General features: G+C 33.8%; 1 protein-coding gene across 4 annotated transcripts in view; it reads left to right on the top strand.

Moving 5' to 3' along the window:
• MTF2 (metal response element binding transcription factor 2) overlaps positions 1-24270 on the top strand; it is an 81381-nt gene extending 57111 nt beyond the window's left edge. For 3 of the 4 annotated variants that reach the window (XM_029947178.1, XM_029947180.1, XM_029947179.1), the window contains 12 exons: positions 654-749; positions 990-1090; positions 1462-1610; positions 3687-3782; positions 5103-5171; positions 5992-6115; positions 13958-14025; positions 15652-15822; positions 19607-19712; positions 19836-19888; positions 20000-20104; positions 21624-24270. In XM_029947178.1, coding sequence (XP_029803038.1) covers positions 654-749; positions 990-1090; positions 1462-1610; positions 3687-3782; positions 5103-5171; positions 5992-6115; positions 13958-14025; positions 15652-15822; positions 19607-19712; positions 19836-19888; positions 20000-20104; positions 21624-21981 — 1496 coding nt within the window. In that variant the 3' untranslated portion in view covers positions 21982-24270. Of the gene's footprint in view, positions 1-653; positions 750-989; positions 1091-1461; positions 1611-3686; positions 3783-5102; positions 5172-5991; positions 6116-13957; positions 14026-15651; positions 15823-19606; positions 19713-19835; positions 19889-19999; positions 20105-21371; positions 21445-21623 lie in introns of all 4 variants that reach the window. The other variant, XR_003911731.1, reaches the window with a different exon arrangement.
• The last annotated feature ends 447 nt before the right edge of the window (positions 24271-24717 follow it).

Below are 24717 nucleotides of genomic sequence, written 5' to 3'. Positions count from 1 at the left end.
ATTTTATGGAATAAAATTGTTTTTAGAGTAAAAATGCCTAAAGAAGAAATAATTTACCTATTCAGCTAAAAAATATAATTAGTAACTCTGGAACTCCTTAACTTTGTTGCACGGGGATTTTGTTGGGACTTTATAGGATACCATACTTCCAGATTAGAGAAGCTGGAGATTAAGTAATTGGGATTTAGCTTCTTTAATAAATTAGGAAGTAAAAAGAAATGTTCTACATCCAAAGAGAAAGAGGTCACTGACATGTCTTCTTTGCCCTTTTTCTTTAATCTCTTGATGGTAGATAGTGCATGGTGAGTGGATACATGAGTATAAGTAGGTGTATACCCTGGAGAGTAGTTGTAGTGTCCACCAAACATCCCATCTCCTGTTCCCAGGGGAGCGGGAATGTTAGAAGTGAATGATAAGTGATCTTGCTTGAGAGTGTTTTAAATTATGTCCTCTGCCATAAAAGCAGGTTAAATTATCAAGTGGGAGATAGCCTTTTGTAGGTAGTATTTTGCCTTGAGAAGAAATCATTATGATCTAGTGAAGAAACATTGGCAATATGGGGTATCCACTGAGTGAAAACAAAAAAGTAGTTTTGTTGTATGAAATACTTCTTTATCATGACTGTCATTTAATGCATATTTTAAACATTTCAGGAGCCTCTGGAAGTGGGGAAATGGTCTGTACAATATGTCAAGAAGAGTATTCAGAAGCTCCCAATGAAATGGTTATATGTGATAAGTGTGGCCAAGGTAAACATTGATTTCTTACAATCTTGTGGAAAAGTTTTATTACCTACTTAATGCTCCCATTGAAGACTAATGATTAAAAATACTTTATACATTGGTAATTTGAAGCTGTTTTCATAAATTTATTCATCAGTTGTAAATACATTAATGTAGGAGAAGAGAATACTAAAATGCCTTCTTGAAATTGTGTTGCAGTATTTATTAATAAAATAGAATTTGCTTTATGCTTTTTTTGATATTAAGGATATCATCAGTTGTGTCACACACCTCATATTGATTCCAGTGTGATTGATTCAGATGAAAAATGGCTCTGTCGACAGTGTGTTTTTGCAACAACAACAAAGGTATCTTTTTAAGTGTTTTGGGCTAAAGCCCTAAATGGAATTTGTAAGGTACTCTCAACTTAATGATTGTGTACATTGACTGTTTATCTGACTGCAGTAAGCAGTATGCGTATTGTTTGACTAATGATTATTAAGTGACTTGCTACTACTATCCTTGCACTTATTTTCTGATAGTGAGTGGTCTTTGAATTGGGGCAATAGTTTGAAAAACAACAAAACAAATAATTATTATTAGTCAAAGAGTTTGTGAGATGGTAAGAAATTTAGAATGGAAATTTCTTCAGAAGTTTCAGAAACATATTTATGTTAAAGAATTGTATTTAAAATTTTATCTTGCACTTGTTTATAATAAGTTTTTCCCTCTAATATAGAGGGGTGGTGCGCTTAAGAAAGGACCAAATGCCAAAGCATTGCAAGTCATGAAGCAGACCTTACCCTACAGTGTGGCAGACCTTGAATGGGATGCAGGTCATAAGACCAATGTCCAACAATGTTATTGCTACTGTGGAGGCCCTGGAGAGTAAGTAAATAGTTCTTTCATGTCCTTTAAGTGATTTCTGTTTATATTATGTACTTTATTTTTGTTGTAATTGTGGCATGGGAATGATAGTGAATTGTAAATGCATAGAAGTATCAATAAAGAAAATTGGGGGCTGTAGTTATATTCATCTTTATCATTAAATGTTACCTAAATAAATGAATCACAGTTCTAACAGAAAAGTTTAGAAATTTACCTTTAACTTCTTCTGATCACTGTTCTTAGTTCTGCTCTTTGGAACTAAACAAACACATCTTCTCTCTCTCAGGAGTTAACTCTTAAAATATTTCAGTCCAGCAATCATATTTCCTACTACCATGACTCATACCAAATAATGTTTTTTTTCCAGGTCAGATTCTCCATCACCACCAGACATTCTTTATGACATGAGTTCTAACCTCTTTGTTGTTCTCCAGTTTTTGAAAGTTACTCTTGAAATACGGTGTTACGATTAGAAAATGCATTGTTTCCAGGAATAGTCCCACAGATTATAATTGGGTATTAGAGTTCAGAACTGATCCTTTTGTTGTTGCAGGGAGAGATTGTATTTAGTACCTCTCAGGTTGCCCCATTATGTTTTTTGGGATCATTTTGGTTTTATGGTGGTCAACTAATATCTTTAATTCATTTTTGTACAAGCTCATATTAAGGCAAGTTGTGCATCATGTATTTGTACTGCGTTTAAAAAAACAGTGAAGCATTTTATATTTCACTCTTTAAATTGTAATGATTGGTTTTTGGTGTCTTTCTTCCTCTCAGACTTAATGTTTCTCTTAAGACAAGCGTGTTGTTTAGGAAAATGTTTGGACATGACTGTCATTAAAATATTATCTGTTAAAATGCATGTACAGAAAATGTCTATAAAGTTTACCGTGACTGGGACATAAGTTGTTCAGTGATGAAACTTAAATAAGTGGATATGTATATGAATTAATTTTTAGTTCATTTTGCTGAATCTCTTGTTGGAATTTTGTACTTGTGATTTGACATGTTTATATCAGTTCTTAGTTTGTGGTCACTTGCAGATTTCAAAAACATTCTGTCTTGTTTCTTTAATCACTTCTACAAGAGATACAGTGAATTGGCATAGAGATTGATCTTTTCCTTTACTCATTTATACCTACCATTTAATTTGAAGTATTACTCAAAATAGGAGCAAATCATCATAGACGTTTTATAAGGAGGATCATTCATTGTTCTTTAAGTACCACGACCACATGAACTATGTTTGATACTGCTAGCCACTCTAACTTTAGTAGAGGACCTAGCTGAGTACTTGGAACCATAATTAGTATTTATTAGTCTTTCAATGAATGAATAACCTTACTTAGTATCAGTCTTCTTGCCTTTGCATATAATAAAGCTTACAATTAGTGTGGGGCTCACTGGGTGAGCAAAAGAATTATTGGAAGAAAGGGAATTATTTGGGTGGCACATAAGGATATCCATACCAAAACCATGTACTAACTGAAAAGAAGGTATCCATAGCTAGCGATCCAATTTTAGCTGCTTCAGCTCTCTGAAACAGAACAAAACCTGTCACAAAGCCTCTACACCCATTAGAGTCTTTGATTAGATTTGTAATTATGTTAGCCAAGTTTATTAAGTTGATATACTCCATTCCTTTTCGTTATAATGGACAAGAATAATGGAAACAGTGTGATGAAGATATAAAGCTGCTTATGGCTGTTTGGTATATGCGGCAAACAGCTGTACACATCAGTAACCTCTGAAACTGATCTCTCTTAGGGTATAGAGAGTTGATGTGAAAAAAAAATTCCCAGGTTTGTTTTTGACAGATTCTTTACTAGTCTAGGAACCCAAGCACTTGTTATTTAGAAATAGGAGATGTATCTTTAAAGAGCTCATAAATTCTTATGAATAAAAGAGAGGAGGGATGAAATAAGTAACCTTTTTGGGAAAGAAAAAATTTAACACTAAGTATAGCAGAAATGCCATAGTGTAATCATAACAGTATCTTATATAATGCCACTTTTGGTTTTGTTTTTAAAACTGCCTGCGAACATAGCAATTTTAATCTTAACTTTTTTCTTATAGCTGGTATTTAAAGATGCTACAATGCTGCAAATGTAAGCAGTGGTTTCATGAGGCTTGTGTGCAATGCCTTCAAAAGCCAATGCTATTTGGAGACAGGTGAGAAGGGCACTTGAATTTTATTAATTGATACATATTTTTAGCTTTTATACTGTAGTTATGTTTGCTGTTGCAGAGTTTTTTAAAGTAATTTTTTAAAGCTTATTTATTTTGAGAGAGAGTGCGTACAGAGGAGGGAGAGAGGGAGAGAAAGGGAATCCCAAGCAGGCTTTGCAAGGTCAGCACAGAGCCCTATGTGGGGATCAAACCCACAAATCATGAGATCATGACCTGAGCCAAAATCAAGAATCCGATGCCTAACCAGCTGGGCAACCCGGGTGCCCCTGTTTGAGATTTCTAAAAGTGATTACAACAATGATTTGTGTAGGAGTCACCTTAGAGGGAAAATATTGGATAATATATTTAAATTATGCATAATTTTATTTCATTTCGAGAGAGAGGGGGGTGCACATGAAGGGAACAGAGGGAGAAAAGAGACAGAATCTTAAGCAGGTTTCATACTCGGCATGGAGCCCAGTGTGGGGCTTGATCCCGTGACCCTGGAATCATGACCTGAGCTAAAATCAAGAGTCGGATGCTTAACTGAGTAAGCCACTCATCTGCCCAAATTATGCATAATTTTAAAATATGCGTAATATTTTGCTTTTAGATGTTATTCTAGAATACTTTTAAGCATTTGATCAGTGATTATATTTGCTCCTTTTGTCCCACATGCTCTAAACTATTCCCATTGGTACCTTTCTTTAAAGAACCTCAGTGGGATCCTGTGACAGAGAGTTGGAAAAGGCCATAGTACCTTGAATCACCAAATTTGCACCTGTGTTCTAGAGAATTTACCAAAGCAGACCTAATGTGCTTTCTGGATTAGGAGAATGTGGAATGGCAGAGAGCTCTAGGAAGAAAAATGAAAGAGCACTGAATTTGGCATAAAAAAACCTGGATTTAAATGTTGACTTATGTTGCTTATTACTGTTTTTTAGAATTTAGGAAGATCAGCTTCTCTCCTTTTATTTTACCAGACTGTTTTGAGCATTGAATATAACACTGTATGTGAGGGCTATCATCACAATTCGTGTTATGCACAAACCATTAGCAAACTGTATGTTTATATGAATCTGTGTGTGAACTCTTACTGTCTCTTATAGTTAAAAAAATTACTTCTCCCCATATATGAACTATTTCTTTATTTGTTGTTACTGGAAAAGATATTCTTTAAATCAGAGTGTCTTAATTCAAATTAGATTTTGCTTTCTGTATCAGTCCTCTATTGTAGGATATGTACTTGCTGAATATTAGCTTTAATTGTTGAAAATATATACTCTTAATCACTCAGTGTACAACTTTTTTTTTTCCCCTTAGGTTTTATACATTTATTTGCTCTGTCTGCAGTTCTGGACCAGAATACCTCAAACGTCTACCATTACAGTGGTAAGTATGGACATTTCTCTTAAGGGAACAAAAAAGGGCCATATTCTTAAAAGCATGAAATGCTCTGTATACATTAACTTGGATTAAGTAAAAATTTGTTTTTCTTCATGCCTGGCTTTAGTTCATTTATTTATCCTTAAACCTGAGTTCATCTTCACTAAAGATTGTCTAGTCTTATTGCTGAAATTATAAGGCCATTTATTTTCTGATCCATAAAATGTAACTGTACATATCTTTTAGATTTTTAGAATTCTTACTTACATTTTTAATTCTTTTGGGACTTCAGATGAGAGAGGTCTTATACCAGATATGCCAGTTTCTGCTTTAGTGTAATTCTTGGGCATGGGAAGTATGATGAATTTTGGAGATTTACTGATAAAATGCTTAGAGTAAGTACTTAGAAACTTTTATTGAATGCTTCATGTATTTTAGGAAAATTTAAGATTTAACTCATGAATCAGATAAAATAAAGTCTGTTAAAGTAAGATCTTTGCTATGGCTTATGTAAGTGAAATATAAAATTTTTATTGTAAGTTATTTTTTCGTAAAGTTACATCCTCTTTGAATGTATTTTAAGAGATTATTTGGATACCTTTTACTTTATAATGACTGCTTAGTGTAATAAATATTTAATGTTTTCCTGTTGTTTTCATATGTAATGGTTTATTATATTGTGAATATGACTTATGATGTTGACCCTATGCTTATGTAAGTACCTCACTTTGGATTTTTAATTGCTGTTGTTATTCATAAAAATGTGATTTCATAACACCAACCAAAAACATTGTTTTTATATATTTTGATTACTTTTGGATTCCAGGGTAGATATAGCACACCTATGCCTTTACAACCTAAGTGTTATTCACAAGAAGAAATACTTTGATTCTGAACTTGAGCTTATGACATACATTAATGAAAACTGGGATAGATTACATCCTGGAGAGGTAAGTGGTCTTAGAGCTAACTTCATTAGCTACTTGATATCTTTTGTTTCGTTTTGTTTTTGTTAAAAGCAGCCAAGATACATGTATAAGTCACACATCTAAAGTATTTTATTTTTAGTTTAAGGAGAAGTAACTTTGATGAGGTTACGAAGACTAGTCCTCTCATGCTCCTGTTGTGTGTTTACTCAGAGAAAAATGTAGGAAGAAGTAAATTGCTTGAGTCTTCCGTTTTCTGAAGTGAGAATCATTGTAAAGATAGAAGGGAGGGAGAAATCCTTATTTTGTGTATCTTACGTACGGTCCCTCCTTAGGAAAAATTACAGGTTTCTGTAAACTTAGAGCTGTAACTAACATTCTTCTTTCTTTTGTTGGTGCTCTCTTATGTATCTTTGACTTCCAAGAATGGGGGCGGGGGCAGTAATAGTGTTAGACTATGAATTAGGGAGTGAAACTCTCTGAATTGGAGGCTATCCCCCTCATTCTGACATCTCATTTTGCCCTTCATTTGCAAAGTCTAACCACTCATGCTGGTTTACAGAGTCTTTTTAAAAAACTGTAAACATTACTGTATGTTCATTGAAGAAGATTTTGAAGCAGTAGGTGAGCAGGAGAAAGTAACTAAAATAACTTTAATAGTTACCTTGTTTCTTAGTAGTTATTTAAAACTATTAAAATAAGGATATTGGGGTACCTGGGTGGCTCAGTTGGTTAAGTGTCCAACTCTTGATCTCAGCTCAGGTCTTGATCTCAGGGTTATGAGTTCAAGCCCTGTGTTGGGCTCTATGCTGGGCATGAAGCCAACTTAAGAGGGAAAAAATACAGATATTAACTACTCTTAGCTTAAGTAAAAATTTTGTTTTAGAATATATGGAATTAAATGTGTAAATTTTAGTCATACATCACTTTTTGAGGAAAAAATTGTGTAAACAAACTCGAAGTTTAGGAAGAATTTCTGCTTTGTAGCTTTAGACATGAGACAGTTTATAAAAGGTTCATGTCAAGTAGGATATTAGGGGGATTTTATGAGACATCAAGGAAAGCATAATACATGTTTATTTAAAAGTTACTTGATGATAGGTCAGCTGCATAAAATATTAAATACCTGCAAAATATTTAGATTTTAAAAATCAGACATACCATTCAAATCAATGGAACCAAGATGTTTGAGTGTTAGAAGTTAGAATATAATGCTGTTTTCTGTTACATGCTTTTTCTGGATGAAATTTGAGAGAAAAGGAGTGACTTATAAATTTGATAAATTTTAACAAAATGATTAGTGGTAAAAAAAGTAAGTATAAGGCACTAGTGACTATTAGTGTTCATTATAGTCATCTTAATATTTAAAGCTTTAATATATCTTTTAAAATGCTTTCTTTCTAGCTGTGGTTGTTTTAGCACTTGTTATGCAGCTACATCTATATTCTTAGTATATTTTATGTTTCATATGATTAAATTCTGTAGTGGTTACTTCATGTAGACAGTGGGCACACATAAAAACTCAAGTTATTTTATTTCAAATGCTTTTAGTAAAATAAAAATTGGTATATAGATTTTATTTAAGAGGCTGAAAATAGAGAACAGTAAAAATCACAATTAGTATATATAAAGAAAAACATTTTTTTTTTTAACTTGAAAGAAAGAGAGAATCTCAAGCAGTTCCATGCTCAGCATGGAGCCTGTAGCTTGGCTTGATCTAACAACCATGAAATCATGACCTGAGCTGAAATCAGGAGTTGGATGCTTAACTGACTGAGAACCACCCAGGCATTCGTAGTCTACTTTTAAGAAATGACTTCAGTTTATGAATTTCAGGTATCTGAGTTCTAGCTCCTCTAGCTCAGTTCTGATACATATTAAAAAAGTATTTCAGGGGTGCCTGGGTGGCTCAGTCAGTTAAGCATCTGGCTTCGGCTCAGGTCATGATCTCATGGTTCGTAGGTTTGAGCCCCGCATCAGGCTCTGTGTTGACAGCTAACTCAGAGCCTGGAGCCTGCTTTGGATTCTGTGCCTCCCTTTCTCTCTCTGACCCTCCCCTGCTCGCGCTGTCTCTGTCTCTCAAAAATAAATAAAAAGCATAAAAAAAAAAAAACATTTCCTTAGTAGATACATGTTTTCATTTTCTGTGGTTTATGGGGTAATGTCTTAGAAATAAGATGTTCAATTTCTTACTCTTTGCAAATACGGAAATTTCTTAGTTGTTCGTGAAATTTAAAAATTAAGAGGAATGGGGTGCCTGGCTGGCTCAGTCAGTAGAGCATGCAACTCTTGATCTTGGGATTGTAAATTTGAGCCCCACATTGGACATAGAAATGACTTAAAACTAAAGTATTTCAAAAATAATTAAGAAAAACAGTATACTGTAATAAAACTATACAACAAAAAAGTTTTACTGTTCTGAGGAGTGTTTCCATTTTTTTGGAACTCTCAAATTTATTATCAGAACAAGTGGCTTTCTAATCATTTCTCATTGCTTTTTCTCTGCATTAAAAAAGAAAATATTCAGACTTAGATTAGTCATTCTATCCTTTAATATTAACAGATGCAAGTTTAGCTTTTAATTTTCTGTATTAATGTTTTTATATCTTTATACTGTCATTATAATTGGTTTTGAGTGAGATTTTAATGATAAAGAGACTGTAAGATTTATGCCAGCCTGTAACATGTATTCAGTAATTTTCATTTAGTTTGCCTTTAAATATTTGTGATAATAGAAACAAAGATAATACAAATAATGCACTATTCTGGATTATTAAAATAGTAAATCTTTGTTAACTGAAATCAAATTGTAAATTGAGTTTTGTCACTAATCCAAATTTAGGTTAACAAAACTTCCTTTTTGTTTATATTTCTGTTAAAAATATTTTTATAAAATAGCATTAATTACTTTTAAAACATGGGAAAATACTGTATATTGAGTATATTGTTGATTGAGTACTTGAGTCATTTTGAACATCAGTTCTTATTACACATACTCTATATTATGTTACATTGGCAATTGCTCTAGAAGTTTCTCCTCAAAATTGAAACATAATAGAAAAATGGTTGTAATTTTACTCCCTCCATCTAAGTAAAAGAAAAAAAGTTGCAATGACTTGAGAAGTTGGTTGAGATTAGTATGACATTTTGTTTAGGAATATATATGAATACACTAGTAACAAGGAGGCACTTATATTTGCTATTCCTGAGATAAATTAGGACTTAATTTTATATATTATATAGGATGACTCTGTCCAAAATTTAATGATATTTCTGTGCTGTTTTGGAAGCCCAATAAATTCTTCAATTTCCAGTTATTTGAAGCAGTCTTAATTGGATCAGTGATACCTGTTTAGTGTTTCATACTTTTTTTTTCTTTTGGGTTGTTGTTATAAAGGAAATACTCTGGCTTCTTTTATAACAAAAAGAAGTTTCAGAAATATTAAACTTATTTTGGAGAAGAATTAATTTTGGGGGGGAGAGTATATCCTTTTATACTGAAAGGCAAATGAAAATTTATGTATCATGTTTTTCCTTAGTTGTTTATTTCAGGACTGAAAAGAGAAGCTGAAACTTTTAGAACATATTGGATCATAATGATAGTTCTTAATGTTTTATTTATTTTTGAGAGAGAGAGCGTGAGCAGGGGAGGGTCAGAGAGAGAGGGAGACACAGAATCTGAAGCAGGCTCCAGGCTATCAGCACAGAGCCTGGTAAGGGGCTGGAACCCACGAACCGTGAGATCATGACCTGAACCAAAGTTGGAAGCTTAACCGCCTGAGCCATCCAGGTGCCCCATAATAATAGTTCTATATCATGTTTCCTTATGTGATTTTGTTTTTTATATCTTTGAGACTTTGTGCCTTAACAATTATCATATAGACCGAATGTAGCTATTTGAGAAACCACTGTTTTGTAGTGTTTGCTTTGAGAGTAAAAATACGTAATACCACATTTGAGATCCCAAATAAAGGTTTCTTAAGGCTTTTATTTAGAATGAGGAATTAACTTGTACTAGATTGCTTTTGGAGTTAAAATGAGATATTCATACTTTTTAGACTCTGCTTATTATTTGTCTTTAATTCCTAATGTGATCTAAAATTCTGGTTCTGTAAGGGCAGCCTACTTTTCTGTTAACTGTGGTCTTAAATTTTAAAAAATGAAAGATTGATAGCAGAACAGTATATTGAGTGCCTCTTTATTTCTGAAGGATGTAGGGAGAAAAGCATAGATAAAACATCTCAAATGAAATGCTATGGCAGAAAAGATGTTTTAGCTAGAGAAAAAATGTATTATAGAGGTGGTATATTTTTAAGTGAAAGAAGAAATATTAATAACAATACTTGGCTTTGAGTGCTTTTATTAGCATACAGTGTATAGGTTGGCAAACACTTAAGCTGTTTGGCATACTTAAGCCTAGGCAGCATGGAATTCAATACTGGTGATTGAAAAACATATTTTGCTGAAGGGAAGAGTTAGAACTATGCATAATAGTCTTTATGTCTATACAGAAATTTACAGCTCTGAAAGCTAAAACCTAGTATGGAATTAGTGTCTGTGGTAGAAGGAACAAAAATGGTTATTTTGTCAACAATATATATTATACACCTCCTGGTCAGATCATAGACCTAGAATATGATCTCTTTTACTACAGATTACTTGATTTAAACTGTAATATCTGTATTTATTAGTTTTCAAAATAACACAAAGGAACCACCCCCCTTTTTTTTGAGAGAGAGAGAGAGAGCGGGAGGGAGAGAGAGAGAATCTTAAGCAGGCTCTATGCTTAGGCATAGGGCTAGATCTCACAATTGTGAGAACATGACCTGAACCAAAATGAAGAGTTAGCTCAATCGACTGAGCCACCCTGGTGTCCAGAAAAGGATCCCATGACCCCATAATGCAAGTTGAAATATATAGTTCTATGTAAAATAATTTTGAAGTACGGAAGGAACTTACATATAAAATTTCTGAGACATCATAGAGTGTAAGTACCAAAACAAAGAAGGTAGTTCATTCATTGTGCTTTCAAAAAGTGAAAGAGAAGTAGATTTGAGAAATTAGTTTTGTGGTTATTAGCAGAATTATCGAGCACATTTTTCAGATATGTGGTTTGTTAAGATTTAAAAAGTAATAAGGAGGGGCACCTGGATGGCTCAGTCAGTTAAGCATCTGACTTCAGCTCAGGTCATGATCTCATGGTTCGTGGGTTCAGGTCCCGTGTAGGGTTCTGTGCTGACAGCTCAGAGTCTGAAGCCTGCTTCACATTCTGTGTTTCCCCTTCTCTCTCTGCTTCTCCCCTGCTGACTCTCTGCCTCTCTCTCTTTCTCTCATAAAGAAAATAAACCTGAAAAAAAAATTTTTTTTAATTTTTTAAGGCAATAAGAAAAAACACTGTCTTAATAGAATTTTTTTTTTATATGCTTAGCCACACTGGTATGTCAAATGGGTATGGGTATGGTATAGACCTTATATAACTCAATTTCAGATTAGATAAATTTTAACTGGTTAAAATTAAAAATTAAATGGCTATGTTACTAATTGAATAATAGAAACAAATGCAGTCAGTGACTTGGAAATATTCTTGAAGGAGATTCTAAAGAGAGTCACAGTGTTCTGTCTTGTCTGCCTTCAATTCAAAAAGGATGATAGAACAAGAGAAAAGATGATCTCAAACACAGACCTGAAAACAAAATCAAATTAACAGCAGTTATAAAGTTCTGCTTTTTAGGCTTAAATACACAAGCATCCAGTTCAGAAGAAGTAGCATATGATAGGGAGCACTTGATTTGATCAGTTTATCTAATGAGATTTAAGAGTTGGGGTGGTGAGGTAGAGATGAGGAAGAGGATGGAATTAGTTACCCAGAGCTTAATATGAAATAATCATGTAATGTGGCTGCTAAAAATCTTTAAACCTAATCTTATACTTAGACGTAATCTTATACTTAGACATGACAAGCTGCTGTCAAATATTTGAAGAACTGTCTTGTTAAAGAGGGAATAGAAGAGTTCCAGGAAGGAAGGTTTTGTCTACCTATGGAATGGGCTCCCTCATAGGTGCCTCATCAGCTTTCATCACTGGTAATATTTAACCCAAGGTTGAATGACTGTCAGTACTATAAAAGGGATTGCAGTATTGATGGAACTTTGAATTAGATGGACATCTAGAGTCTCTTTCAAGCTTTAAGGTCTGATTCTGTTATTTCTTCTTTAATAGAAATTCTCTATCATTGGACCCTACAGAAATTACGATAAGAGGAAGTGGTATGGTATAGAGGCATGAGTACCAAACTGTCCCATTTCTTTTCTTTTTTTCTAAAAGCACCCAATGCATCAGCACAGTATGGGCTCTCAGTGAATGTTGAATGAATGGACTTTTTGTCACTTGGGTTCAGATTCTAGCTCTCTCACTAATCAGCCATGTGAATTTGAGCACTTCATTTAACCTTTATATCTGTTAACTAATCTGTAAAATAAAGGGAGTTGGAATAGATGACTCTTTAAGTCTTTTGCCACCAACATTCTATTTGGCATATTTGTTTTCTCTTTTTACTTGAAGCAGTTCTGAGGTTTGGAAGTTTAAATTGGTAAAGACCATGCTGGTAGTAAAAAGTCAACTATGTTATTCTGAGTATTTTTTTTAAAGTTTTTGTGGCTTTAAAAAAATTTTTATTTTTAATGTTTTTTATTTGAGAGGCAGAGAGAGACAGCATGAGCAGAGAGAGAGGGAGATACAGAATCTGAAGACAGGCTCCAGACTCTGAGCTAGTTGTCAGCACAGAGCCCGACGCAGGGCTCAAACCCACAAACCGTGAGATCGTGGCCTGAGCCAAAGTCGGACGCTTAACTGACTGAGCCACCGAGGCGCCCCAAGTTTTTGTGGCTTTAATTGAGAATGGTCCTTCTTTAATGTATATTTTTTTTGCTATTGGGTCCCAGTCTTTAAACTTGGAAGAGGACGCAGAAATGACTTTTAAGGGAGATCTTTTGAAACAAAATAATATTTTCTAGAATTGAATATATTTTAAAATGATTTCTGATAATAAATTACTGAGACATTTTGGGTTTTAGGGATGGCTAAAGTCTATAACTTTTATGAAAATAACTCCCCTTCCCCAGTTTCAGAGAATTTTTCAAAATTACAGAAATTCTGGGTTTCCCAATAGAAGTTTTGGGAAATAAAATGTTATGTTTCTCATTTTTTATCCTCTTTCCTACTAATATCTATCAGAAACTAATGATACCTATTACGATATCTGTTAGAACCAATATATGGATGATATTAAAGTCACTCATTCTATTATTTCCTCAGATTATAGAATTAAAATAAATTTAATAACTAATAAAATCCCATTTTTGTAATGTTTTAACAGTTCTTTCAGACATATCATTTGATTCATAAAATTACAAGTAAAGTAATTAGGAGGATTTTTACACCTCTCTTTATGTATTTTATTTTTTTTAATGTTTATTTTTTAAGAGAGAGAGAACAAGCAGGAGAGGGGCAGAGAGAGAGGGAGACACAGAATTGGAAGCAGGCTCCAGGCTCTGAGCTGTCATCACAGGGCCCGATGCCGGGCTTGAACTCATGAACTGCGAGATCATGACCTGAACAGAAGTTGGACGCTTAACTTACTGTGTCACACAGGCGCCCCTACTCCTCTTTTTATAGATAAGAAAACAAGAAGAGGTTAAATAGCCTTAGATTACACAGCTAGTCAGTGAGGACCTGGAATTAGAACTTAGATCATCTGACTACCAGTCAGTACTCTTTTCTTCTGCATCACATTGCCTCTATCTAGCACCTGTATATTACTAACTGATGAAATTATAGTGCGTTAAATTGTTTCTTGATACTTCACAGCTGGCAGACACACCAAAATCTGAAAGATATGAGCATGTGCTGGAGGCATTAAATGATTACAAGACCATGTAAGTTGATTTGTTTTATGTATCCCTATGAGGGAGACTTGTAGTAAGTATAAGGAATAGTTGTTTAAGAATTGTGGGATTGATGTTTAGAACTAGTACAAACCATTTTAAACTTTTTAATTTTAATTTCCTTCTGAGTAAAGCAGTGATTCTCAAGGGCTGGAGAAGGGAAGAGCAATCCTCTGGGAATGATGGATGGGAGGCAGACATACCAGTATCCTGAGATCCTGGCTTGTTCAGTTGAAAAACATTTATAATATAGTCCCCTGGAAGTAAAATCAAATCTCAGCTAGTGGGAAAATGCAAAAGATAGTGGAAAATATTGTAGAGAATATTGGTTTTAAAATGATTGAGATCTTCTGTCGTTTTAAGATTAGTTATTGCCATCAGTTACAGAAAAATAGTATTAATAATCTTAAGTTCTTGATAATTGATTATTGTTGAATATTTTCTTGTACAGACGGTTCTTTTTTTTTTAAAAAGCATATCTACATTTCTTAAAAATATTTAAAAATTGTAATAGAAATAATTTTTTAAGTGGATATGCTGGGTCTCACCAACTATTGAGCTATTTTATAAAATTTTTGTTTGTAACAAGTTGCTTTTTTTGAACTTGACAGAATTTCCTCCTTAAAAATGTTACAATTACTAGCAGCTAGATATTTAGGTCAGTTCAAAAAGCCATAAAGTGCCTGAGCAGTGACTGTGCTGGTAAAAGGACTTTATGGGCTATGAATTCTGTAATCCAGTTTAGGGTACCAGAAATACATCTGTTCTTATTATGATAGACATGGGAGCTTCCCTTCCTCAGGCCTGCATGAAAGTGGAAGAACATTGCAGGCGTTTGGTAGTGGTTCGGGAAGGTAGGCAGGGTATAGCAGAAGTAAGGTAGGTGGGGTGTTTTGGAGTAAGGAACCTAAGGACTTTGGAGAAGAGGAACACTTTTTCAGAGATCCACCCCCACTGCAATAACATTTTTCTGTTCGAGGTTATTTCCAGTTCTAAATCTGACACACGAGGCACTCCTTTTATTTTCTGGACCTTTCTCATTGGGTTCTCTATTCCATTGCTAACACCTGTTACTTTCTGACCAGGGTTTCTCCCCTCACAGATCCACTCTGAAATAGAATTCTTCTTTTCCTAAACCATTTTTGAGATCTTTTAAACAGGACATGGAAATAGAGAAAACACATATTGGCACTAAAAAGACACAGATCTTTACTCTTCCTTTAAAAAGTTAGATGCCATGTTTTATTATTTTAAAAAATTTTTAATGTTTATTTTTGAGAGAGCACAAGTAGGGGAAAGGCAAAGAGAGAGAGAAGGAGACACAGAATCTGAAGCATAGATGCCACATTTTAAAAAGAAAAGTGGATGTGTGCTCTTCTCCCTTCCTTCTGATTCTGTCTTCCCCCCACCCCCCACCCCTTCCTCCGCCATTATATCCTACTGTGGATTGACTCTGGGGCAGATGAGAATCCAGGAAGGCAAAGGGAAAGAGCAAGTTTTGTAGTATTGGGTGGACTTTCATCTATAAAGGCTTTATATCTGAAAGTTATGAGTTAGGGTCTGATATGTATATGTGTTCAGTTTTTAAATTTTTAGTTAATTTTTTTAAAAATTTAGGTTTATGTCTGGGAAAGAAATAAAGAAGAAGAAGCATTTGTTTGGGTTGCGAATTCGTGTTCCTCCTGTGCCACCAAATGTGGCTTTCAAAGCAGAGAAAGAACCTGAAGGAACATCCCATGAATTTAAAATTAAAGGCAGAAAGGCATCCAAACCTATATCTGATTCAAGGTAAAAGTTGATCTGTGGCTTAGTTTTTCTCTTTAGTTTATTTGTAACTAAAAATGTGTTATTTAGTCTCATTAGTATATATGAAAGTATAAGTGGCAGTTACCCTGATTTGTTTTCCTATTTATAATTTCTTGCTTAGACAAGGTACGAAAAGTTAATGTTAGATGTTTATTTATTTTAGATCTTAGGCTTTCTAGGAATAAGCCCTATTGATTTTGTTACCAGACAGTTTAAGTACTAGCTTGTTCATTTGTTTGTTCATTTTTCATTCATTCGTTTATCCACTTACTCATTCCATTTATCAGGGAATTTAACTGTCTAAGTGCTGGGGGTACAATAACAGACTCTCCTTTTGCCTTGATGGGGTTTACAGTATAGTGTGGGGAAAAGGTGACAAACAAGTAAAGGATTTACAGGTCATGCTAGTGCCATGCGGGACATAGTATATGGATTTTGACTGTACTGGGACAGATAGAGGTGAAGCAATTTACTTTTAGGAAGGAGGCTTACGACCTATTTCAGTTGGTATTTAAGCTGAAACTCAAAGAATGAGACTAACCTACCAATGTGAAGAACAAAGGGAAGAATACTGCAGGTGGTGGAAATGACGAGTATGAAGGATGTGAGGCATGTTCTAGGAATTCACAGACTAGTGAGGTACAAATGAGGGTTAGAGAGTAGCATCATGTGTTGGAAAGTTTGGGTGAGGTTATCATGTAGATTTGTTTCTGAGGAGTTCGGGTTGTGTTTTAAGAATAACGGGGAGCTATTTAAAGATGTAAGCGGATTGAATTACTCTTTAAAAATAATTCTTTGTGTAGTTTTTGGAGAGTGGATAGGTACAGAGGTAAGAATAGAAGCAAATAAAAATGAAGACTCTTGCAGTCATCTAGATATAAGAAATTGGGTAGTGGTGTCAGTCAAGTGGAGAGAAAATATATTTAAGACTTCTATTGGAGGCAGAATTCATTAGCTTAGCTAATGGTTTACATTTATGAAAGAAAGGGAGAAATCAAGTTCTACAAAGCCCAGATTTCTGGCTTGAGCAACTTGTAGGTGGTGATGTCTGGTAATCAAGATCTGCAAGAACAAATTTTGGCAAGGTGAATGAAGCATCCTTCTGTGCCATACTAGTTAAATTTGAGAGTTTTATAGGGAATATCTAAATGATGATGATGTTAGGTATAGACAGCTGGGTGTGCCACTCAGGAGCTTTGGAAGGTCAGGGCACATGATATAAATTTGGAAGCTGATTTTTAAGGCCATGAGAATGAATGAAATTACCTAGGAAGCAAGGAGTTGGGTGGTGGAGGAGGGAATGAGGCCCAGAGTAATGTCCTGTTATCATGTAGAGATTTGGGAGAGGTGAACTAAACAAAGGAGGCTAAAAAAGAATTCTGAGTGAGAAAGGAGGAAACCAGGAAAGTTTGGTTTCCTGAAAATCAGGAAAATTTGGTGTCCTGAAGAGAAGGGGAGTGTTTCAGAGAGATGTGCTGCTGAGAGATGGATTTAAGATGAGAGGAAAATGTTTATTGGATAAGATAAAACAGTTTCTTTTAGAGAGGTAAAGATAGAAGTCAGGTTGAAATGGGTTGAAGTATGATTGAATCCAGCACTGTCCAGTTAAAATGTCAAAACTGGGCTTTTTCTACAAATAAGGGACATAGGCAGATTCTAATATAATAATACTAATAATAATAATAATAATAAAGGGAAAGGGGAACATGGGAGATGATCTTAAGAATTCTGAATGAGAAGGGAGAAAGTGGAAAGGGTGTCAACAACACTTAGAAATAGTTTTACTGTGAAGAGAGGTAGACAAATGGAAGCTGAAGAGGGAAAGGAAATCCTTAAGTGATGACTTTTAAATAGACAGAAAATTAGTTGGAACCTGTTTTTATGTGCTAGTAGGAATGATCCAGTGGAAAAGAGATTGGTACAGGAGAGAAGGACAGGTAACTGAAGATACCGTACTGTAAAGTCCTCGAGAATCCAAAAGGGAAGGGATTTAGAACTTAAATGTGGGAGTGGCCTTTGATAGGAAGACTTCTACCTTTTTGTTGAAATTGGGTGAATGGGTACAGATATTAGTGCTGTTGTAGATTTGGTATTTGGAAGATGACTGAAATTATTGGTTAGTAGCTTCTATTTTCTCCTTGAAATACTGAGGTGTAAAAATGACTGAGGTTCATGTAATGAAGGAAATTTAAGGAGGAAGTAAAAGGTATGAGAGTACTTGGAGAGCAAGAAAAAGTAATAACCCAGGGTTGACAGTGTTTCATATCCATTTGAATGTGTAATAAAGTACATAATGCTTTTTTCCCCTCTAAAGGAAAGCATATTTATCCTATCACTTTCAGATTTTATCATTAATCCTTTGCTATCGGTTGTCCATATTATGGATTAGGAAAAGGTTTACACAAATTTTCTCATTCCTGTCACATTAATAAGACACTCCATCTGTGTTAGCTATGAGGTTTTCATTTGATGCCACCAGGAAATGGTTCAACTTTCTTTAAAGGCATTCTCTATTCCTTCTGGGTCCTATGTATGAATTGGTCCTTTTAATCTGAGAGTACGTTGTTTAGTCAAGGGTCCTGTATAAATGTTGATCATCTTTCAAAAAAAAAATGTATACCTCCATCTATTTTATCCTTGAGACTTTTGATTATAGTTCTAGTTATGCTTTGTTCCTCTAGCTCCCCTACTTTCTCCTTCCTTGTACTTTCTTTCACCTTTATTGCCCAACTTTTATTTGTTGTCTAGTGTTTTTTCTAGTTTTCTTCATTCACCTCTTTCTAGCCTATTATATAGTATTACTTCTTGTCTGTGGTTTTAAATTAAATTTTCCTGGGTAACTTTCCTTTAGCACTTAACCCTTTTTATAGTCTTTTTGTATATATCTTTGTCACTTTCTGACTGTATTGTGGACTCTTTGGCACAGGGAAGATCTTTGTATTCCTATTATATAATAGGTTTTTAAAAAAATATGGTAGATAATGTTTGTTGAATGAAGTAGATGTTCTCTGTATTGATATTTGCCCTTTCTTCTTCCTATTAATTAGAGATGTTCTTGACTATTGCTTTTTCCCTCCTTCCTCTTGCTTGATATTTGCTTTTATGTCTCAAAAAATGGTTTTTCTAGATCTTTCTAATTATGCCTTTGAATGACTCCCTGCCTATTATAAAGGATTCCTTCTTCTACACTCTGCCACCTGGGGCTTCATCCTCTTTCTGATTAATATAATTCAAGAAAATATATATTTATTTCTAAAGCAACCTGTATTTATATCTACTATACTTAAATATAGATACTTCATGGCTCCATGTGGGTAACGACTAAATTCATAATGACTTTTAGTAGTAAATTCTTGAAATATTCCTTCAAGTACCTGCATAGAACAACCTAGACTAAATAATGGAACTCTTGGGGGTTTGGAAATCTTTCTTCCAGTATAGTAGTCTGTTTTTGTTTTTGCTTATTAACTTTGAGGTTATATATGTTTTTCAGAATTGTGGTAAAGAGAACACTTTTTTTCTTAAACCTTTCATATGTAAATAATATCTGAGTCAAGAAATGTTTATTTAAATTGGAATGTTATCTATATGCACTTGACTAAGCTTATAGATTCAACTTATATTTTTGGGGGGATTTTGTTACCATTAATATAAAAATAAGTATAACCTAATTATTTTATGAGTGGAGCTAAGCCAGTGTATATTATCCATTGTCTTTTTGTTTTCTTTATGCAGAGATTAAATACATAATGATTTTATGTTTCAGGGAAATAAGCAATGGCATAGAAAAAAAAGGAAAGAAAAAATCTGTAGGTCGTCCACCTGGCCCATATACAAGAAAAATGATTCAGAAAACTGCTGAGCCACCTTTGGTAAGAAGATGTGTTGGTGTATGTTCTCAAAGAGGAAGGAAGCTTGAAATTAACTGAGAAATGAGTATCTTTTCAGCGTATTTAAGAAACATGCTTTAAGTATGTTATTTTTTTATTTTCCAGGATAAGGAATCAATTTCAGAGAATCCTACCTTGGATTTACCTTGTTCTATAGGGTAAATAGAAAGTTATTTTCTTCTGTCCTAGGAATTTTCTTTTGGGGGAAAATGAATATTTCTATTGTTATGTAATATAGTCGTTATACCATTTAAATTCTTTTGTCTTAGGAGAACTGAGGGAACTGCACATTCATCCAATACCTCAGATGTGGATTTCACGGGTGCTTCCAGTACAAAAGAAACTACCTCGTCTAGCATTTCCAGGCATTATGGGTAGATGTTTTATATTCTTATTTCTTACTAATTTTCTTCTAGATTCTTTTTCGTTGTAATGGTTAAAAATTTTTAGCAATTGAAAGTTATATAAATATGCCTTTCAGCTTTTGAGAAGCAATCTATATGTAGATTCCTTAGGTTGTTAATATTCATCTGAAATTTTTGCTTTTCAGAGCTCTAACATTAAGAGATTTTGCTCTGTGCACAGAAGAGATATTCTGGTATTAATAGGCTGTGCTCTTTTTCTTGAGACCTCTTTACGCTTCTAATATTTAGGTGTACTTTGCTTTAGGAATACTTTTTTTTAAAAATATCTGAATCATACATGTAAATCCTTTTGTTACTAAGAGGATTTTACATTCAGGATTTAACCCAATTCTTCAGAAGGCTATTTCTCCTAAAGTATGGTATATATCAGGTATGAAAAGTTTCCTTGGGTTAGAGCTATGAGCTTGCAAGTTTTATACTTTCCTTAATTTAATTTTTGTTTGTAGTTCAAAAACTGCCTGTGTAAATTATACAAAATTCAGAGTATTAAAAAGCTTTAAATAACCCATTTTTAACGGATTATGAATAATAATTGAACTATTTTCGGCATCTTACCAAGCATTGTGCTAATCTTCTCACATACATTGCCTTTTAAAATTCCTAAAACAGTCTTTTGAGTTGTAGATCCTTTTATTGCCATTTTTAAAGATAGAAATTGAAACTAAGAGGGTTTTAAGAAACAAGCTTGGTCATTAACAGGCATAGCAGAGCTGGGATGTTGAGTCAGGCAGTATGATTATGGCTTTGAATTTAACTGTTAACACTGGATTCTCCCATGTTAAAAGATTGTAAAATCATTGAATTCCTAAGCTGAAAAAGACCTCAAAGATTATCTAGTTCAACCCTTTCACTTAATCTCTTCACAGAAGAGAATACAGAGGATAAGAGATTTGAATTTGGCCAATATCACAGAGCTAGATTCAAGGTACCCTGATTTCTAGTTTATGCTTATTCCAGTTCATCACATTAGTTCACTAGGCTTAGAACTGGTAATAAAAGACCATTTATTTTAGTTTTACCATCTTTTAAACGCATGGAACAATGTTGTATTTATAGTAGGTGCTTATTAAGTGTTGGCTGCATCAAATGAGTGAACTGTCTTCGTCTTCTTTTTAATAAGACTGTTGAAAATATCTGACTAATGAATAGGGCCTCTTCTTGGTAAGAATATGTCTCATTGGCCTCATAATTAAAAACTTCCTCTGATTCTTTTAAGCTTAATAGTACATTGTTAAGGAAGAAAAGCTCTTCAAAGGTCAGCCCCAAGAAGGTGATGGAGTCTAATGAAGGCGAGTGATAATCCATTTATAAAAATAGCATGTATTGTTTTGGTTTGGCTGATGTTTATGTCACCAAGGGTATATACTTAGAGTAGTATAATAGAAAAAAAAATCTGAGACTACATTGTTTGGGTAAATGATACTTTGTAAACGCAGTAGACAATTATGGCCTTTTTTTGGTTCCATAGATTATCTGACTCCAGAAAAAGAACTCGTACAGGAAGATCTTGGCCTGCTGCAATACCACATTTACGGAGAAGAAGGGGTCGTCTTCCAAGAAGAGCACTCCAAACTCAGAACTCAGAAATTGTAAAAGATGATGAAGGCAAAGAAGATTACCAATTTGATGAACTCAACACAGAGATTTTGAATAACTTAGCAGATCAGGAGTTGCAACTGAATCATCTAAAAAACTCCATTACCAGTTACTTTGGTGCTGCAGGTAGAATAGCATGTGGTGAAAAATACCGAGTACTGGCTCGTCGGGTGACACTTGATGGAAAGGTGCAGTATCTTGTGGAATGGGAAGGAGCAACTGCATCCTGACTGTAGGACTGAACATTATGTTCACTGCACTCTCATTTTCTGTAGGTACAGTTCAAAGCCCTAAAGGAGTCTGGCTTTTACTATCTTTCTTAAAAAAAAAAATCAAAAAAATTTGCTAAAGGAGATGATACTAGCCTTAACATGTACCTGTCAATGTTACGGATATTGTCATAAAAAGATATCTTTTAAAAATCAGAACAGAGACTTAATTTTTTAAATCTTAAGATTTGTAGAATGTTTCTAGGATAGGATATTAAAAATGATTCAAATCCATGCATGGTGTTAGATAATTTTTCTAATTATTCCATTGAGTCAATTTTTGTGATTAGTGGTTTTCAGATCAAACAGATCATGTAGATAGATAGCACAAGTATATAGAGAAGCGTTGTCTGTTTTGTTACCAAAATGTTGGAAAAAATTTATTTCAATACCTTTTCAGATTTCATAAAGTGCAGTGTATATAATGCCTACTAAAAGACTGTAAAATATTGAAATTTTCTTTCACGCAAAGTGTAAAAAATATATTGAGCCTGTAAATTGCTCTGTGACTAGACTTCATTGTCGTCTTAATATATTCTTTGCATGTACATATATGTACACATGTGTGTATATATATGTGTGTGATTATGTGACCTATGCAATACAAATTATGGGAATGGGCAGCTTTGGAGTATATATCCCATAATTCTTTTTTCAGGAATAGTTGCAGTATTTACACAGCAGCATTTCTTCTCAGGCTTTTATTGGGTGCTGTTGCTTGCTATGTATGAAGAGAAATGTGTCAAGTTTAAAGTTTAGTGTGTTCTGAAGAAGGTGTGAACAACAGTGTTCATGGGCTTTTAGAATGCTTTTTCACTTTCAGTCCTTGTCACTCAGCTGTTCAGTACCTAAAACCAATTCAAATAATATGAACATTATCTCCTGCTAGAAGTAACATTTTCAAGTTTTCATGGCACATTATGATTGTAAATGTCTCTCAGTTTTAACAGTAAGTCTATAGGAGTCCCGTGAAGATTCCTGAAATGTCTGTAGTAACTGTTAGTCATGTTGAATAAGTGTAGTATGAACAAAGTATTTTATTGCACAGGGTTAACAAACAGTATATTGCCTGACAAGGCTACTGCTGTTTTATTACAACATTACCTCTTGTTTTTATAAAATGTACCAAGATTTAAATTGATAACTTTATTTTACATGTAAAAAAACAGTTTCTTTTATCACCAGTGTTAGAGTTGTCTTCTGTTTCTTTTTGTTTTGTTTTGTTTGTTTGTTTTCTTTTTTAGCCAAAGAGTAAACAGAAGAATATTCTTATTTTGGTGGCTGTTCATTTTACTCTTAAAAGTGATTGGTGGATGTTAGCCTAAAAATTGGGGAATTTGCTGCCAAAATGAAAAATATGTAAAGTGTAGTGGTTACAGAGCAGTAAAAATGTGGGTTAGTACTTATTTATTCCATTGATTGATTATTTGACTGTTTATAAAGAAAGTTGCTTTATTTCTTTAAACATCTTCAAAAGATGACCTTTTCTTGTCACATTATAGCCAAAAGAAGCAGAGAACTTCATTGTCCTGCATTTGGTTCCTGGTTGGCCAGGTATAAATGAGCTTTACAAAAGTGCAAATTAAAAACTGTCACTTCTGTTTACCTCCACCAAAACTTGATTTTCCCCTAGCTATTAATTTAAAGTTGCCTTTCCTGCAGCTGCAATATTTTGAATAACACACAGAGTTTGTGTTGATTTTGAATGTTTGTTTATATCTAGGGGTAATGGAAAATGTAAATCCCGTGTAACTTTATTCACTCCACCTGTATCATATTATTTCATTTTCCCCAAAGTCCTTTAATTCTAACTGAACACCAGCAGTATTTTTAGTAACTCTTTCTTTAGTATACATGGAAGATGATTTATTAAGCTGAACTGTCTTTAGACGTAATTATTGTGAATGTCTGTTTTATTTTATCATGGTGGTTCACATGGCTCTGATGTTCAGTTTGTATTTTTGGAATTGCTTTACTTAGAATTAAAACAGACCAACATTAAATGTGTGTATTTTTTAAAGAGCTAATGAGTTTTGCTTCTGTATTTGCTTGAAAATACACACTGATGCAGTAAATGACTGCTTTTATTTAGCCAGGGAGCTAAGGATTGTTCCACTTCTGTTGTAAATATCTTCACTTGAATTAATCTTTATGAAACTTGGCTTTCATTTTCTTCTTGTCCCTCAAATAATAATTATTGCATGTTCATCTCAAATGATCCTTTAAAAAATAAACTGTTTAGCCAGCTCATATACTTCCTACTTGAAAGACCATATGTCTCCCTCTATCTGCCTTGTCCCTAAAATTTAAAAAGAATTCAGACTTTTCAGCTATGTTTTTTTCCCCCTTATATAGAAGGTGTCAGGGTTCATATCAAAGGATTTTGGGGTTTCTTTCCCTTTCGCTCCTAGGCTATAGAAAGAAAAGATATAAAAATAGTATGCCTTACTAATTTTAATTATGTTTTTATTCAGAACAAATATATTTTCATCAATACTCTGATAATAAGTGATAAGTATGGATTCTAATATGCTCTAACTAGATCAGAATATGAGCTTATCAGAGTCATTCTATAAATTCTAATGTAGTCAAATCTTGCTAGTCCTATTTTGTTACTAAATGTTTAACGAGTGAATGTTCACTGGTTTGTGAGTGGAGGGTCTCTCTTGCCTTACATTTTTGCAAGTTGTGTCCAAC

Source organism: Suricata suricatta, chromosome 8, assembly GCF_006229205.1.
Source record: "Suricata suricatta isolate VVHF042 chromosome 8, meerkat_22Aug2017_6uvM2_HiC, whole genome shotgun sequence".
In the NCBI taxonomy this organism is placed as follows: Eukaryota; Metazoa; Chordata; class Mammalia; order Carnivora; family Herpestidae; genus Suricata; species Suricata suricatta.
This window is presented reverse-complemented; position numbering and strand designations above follow the sequence as displayed.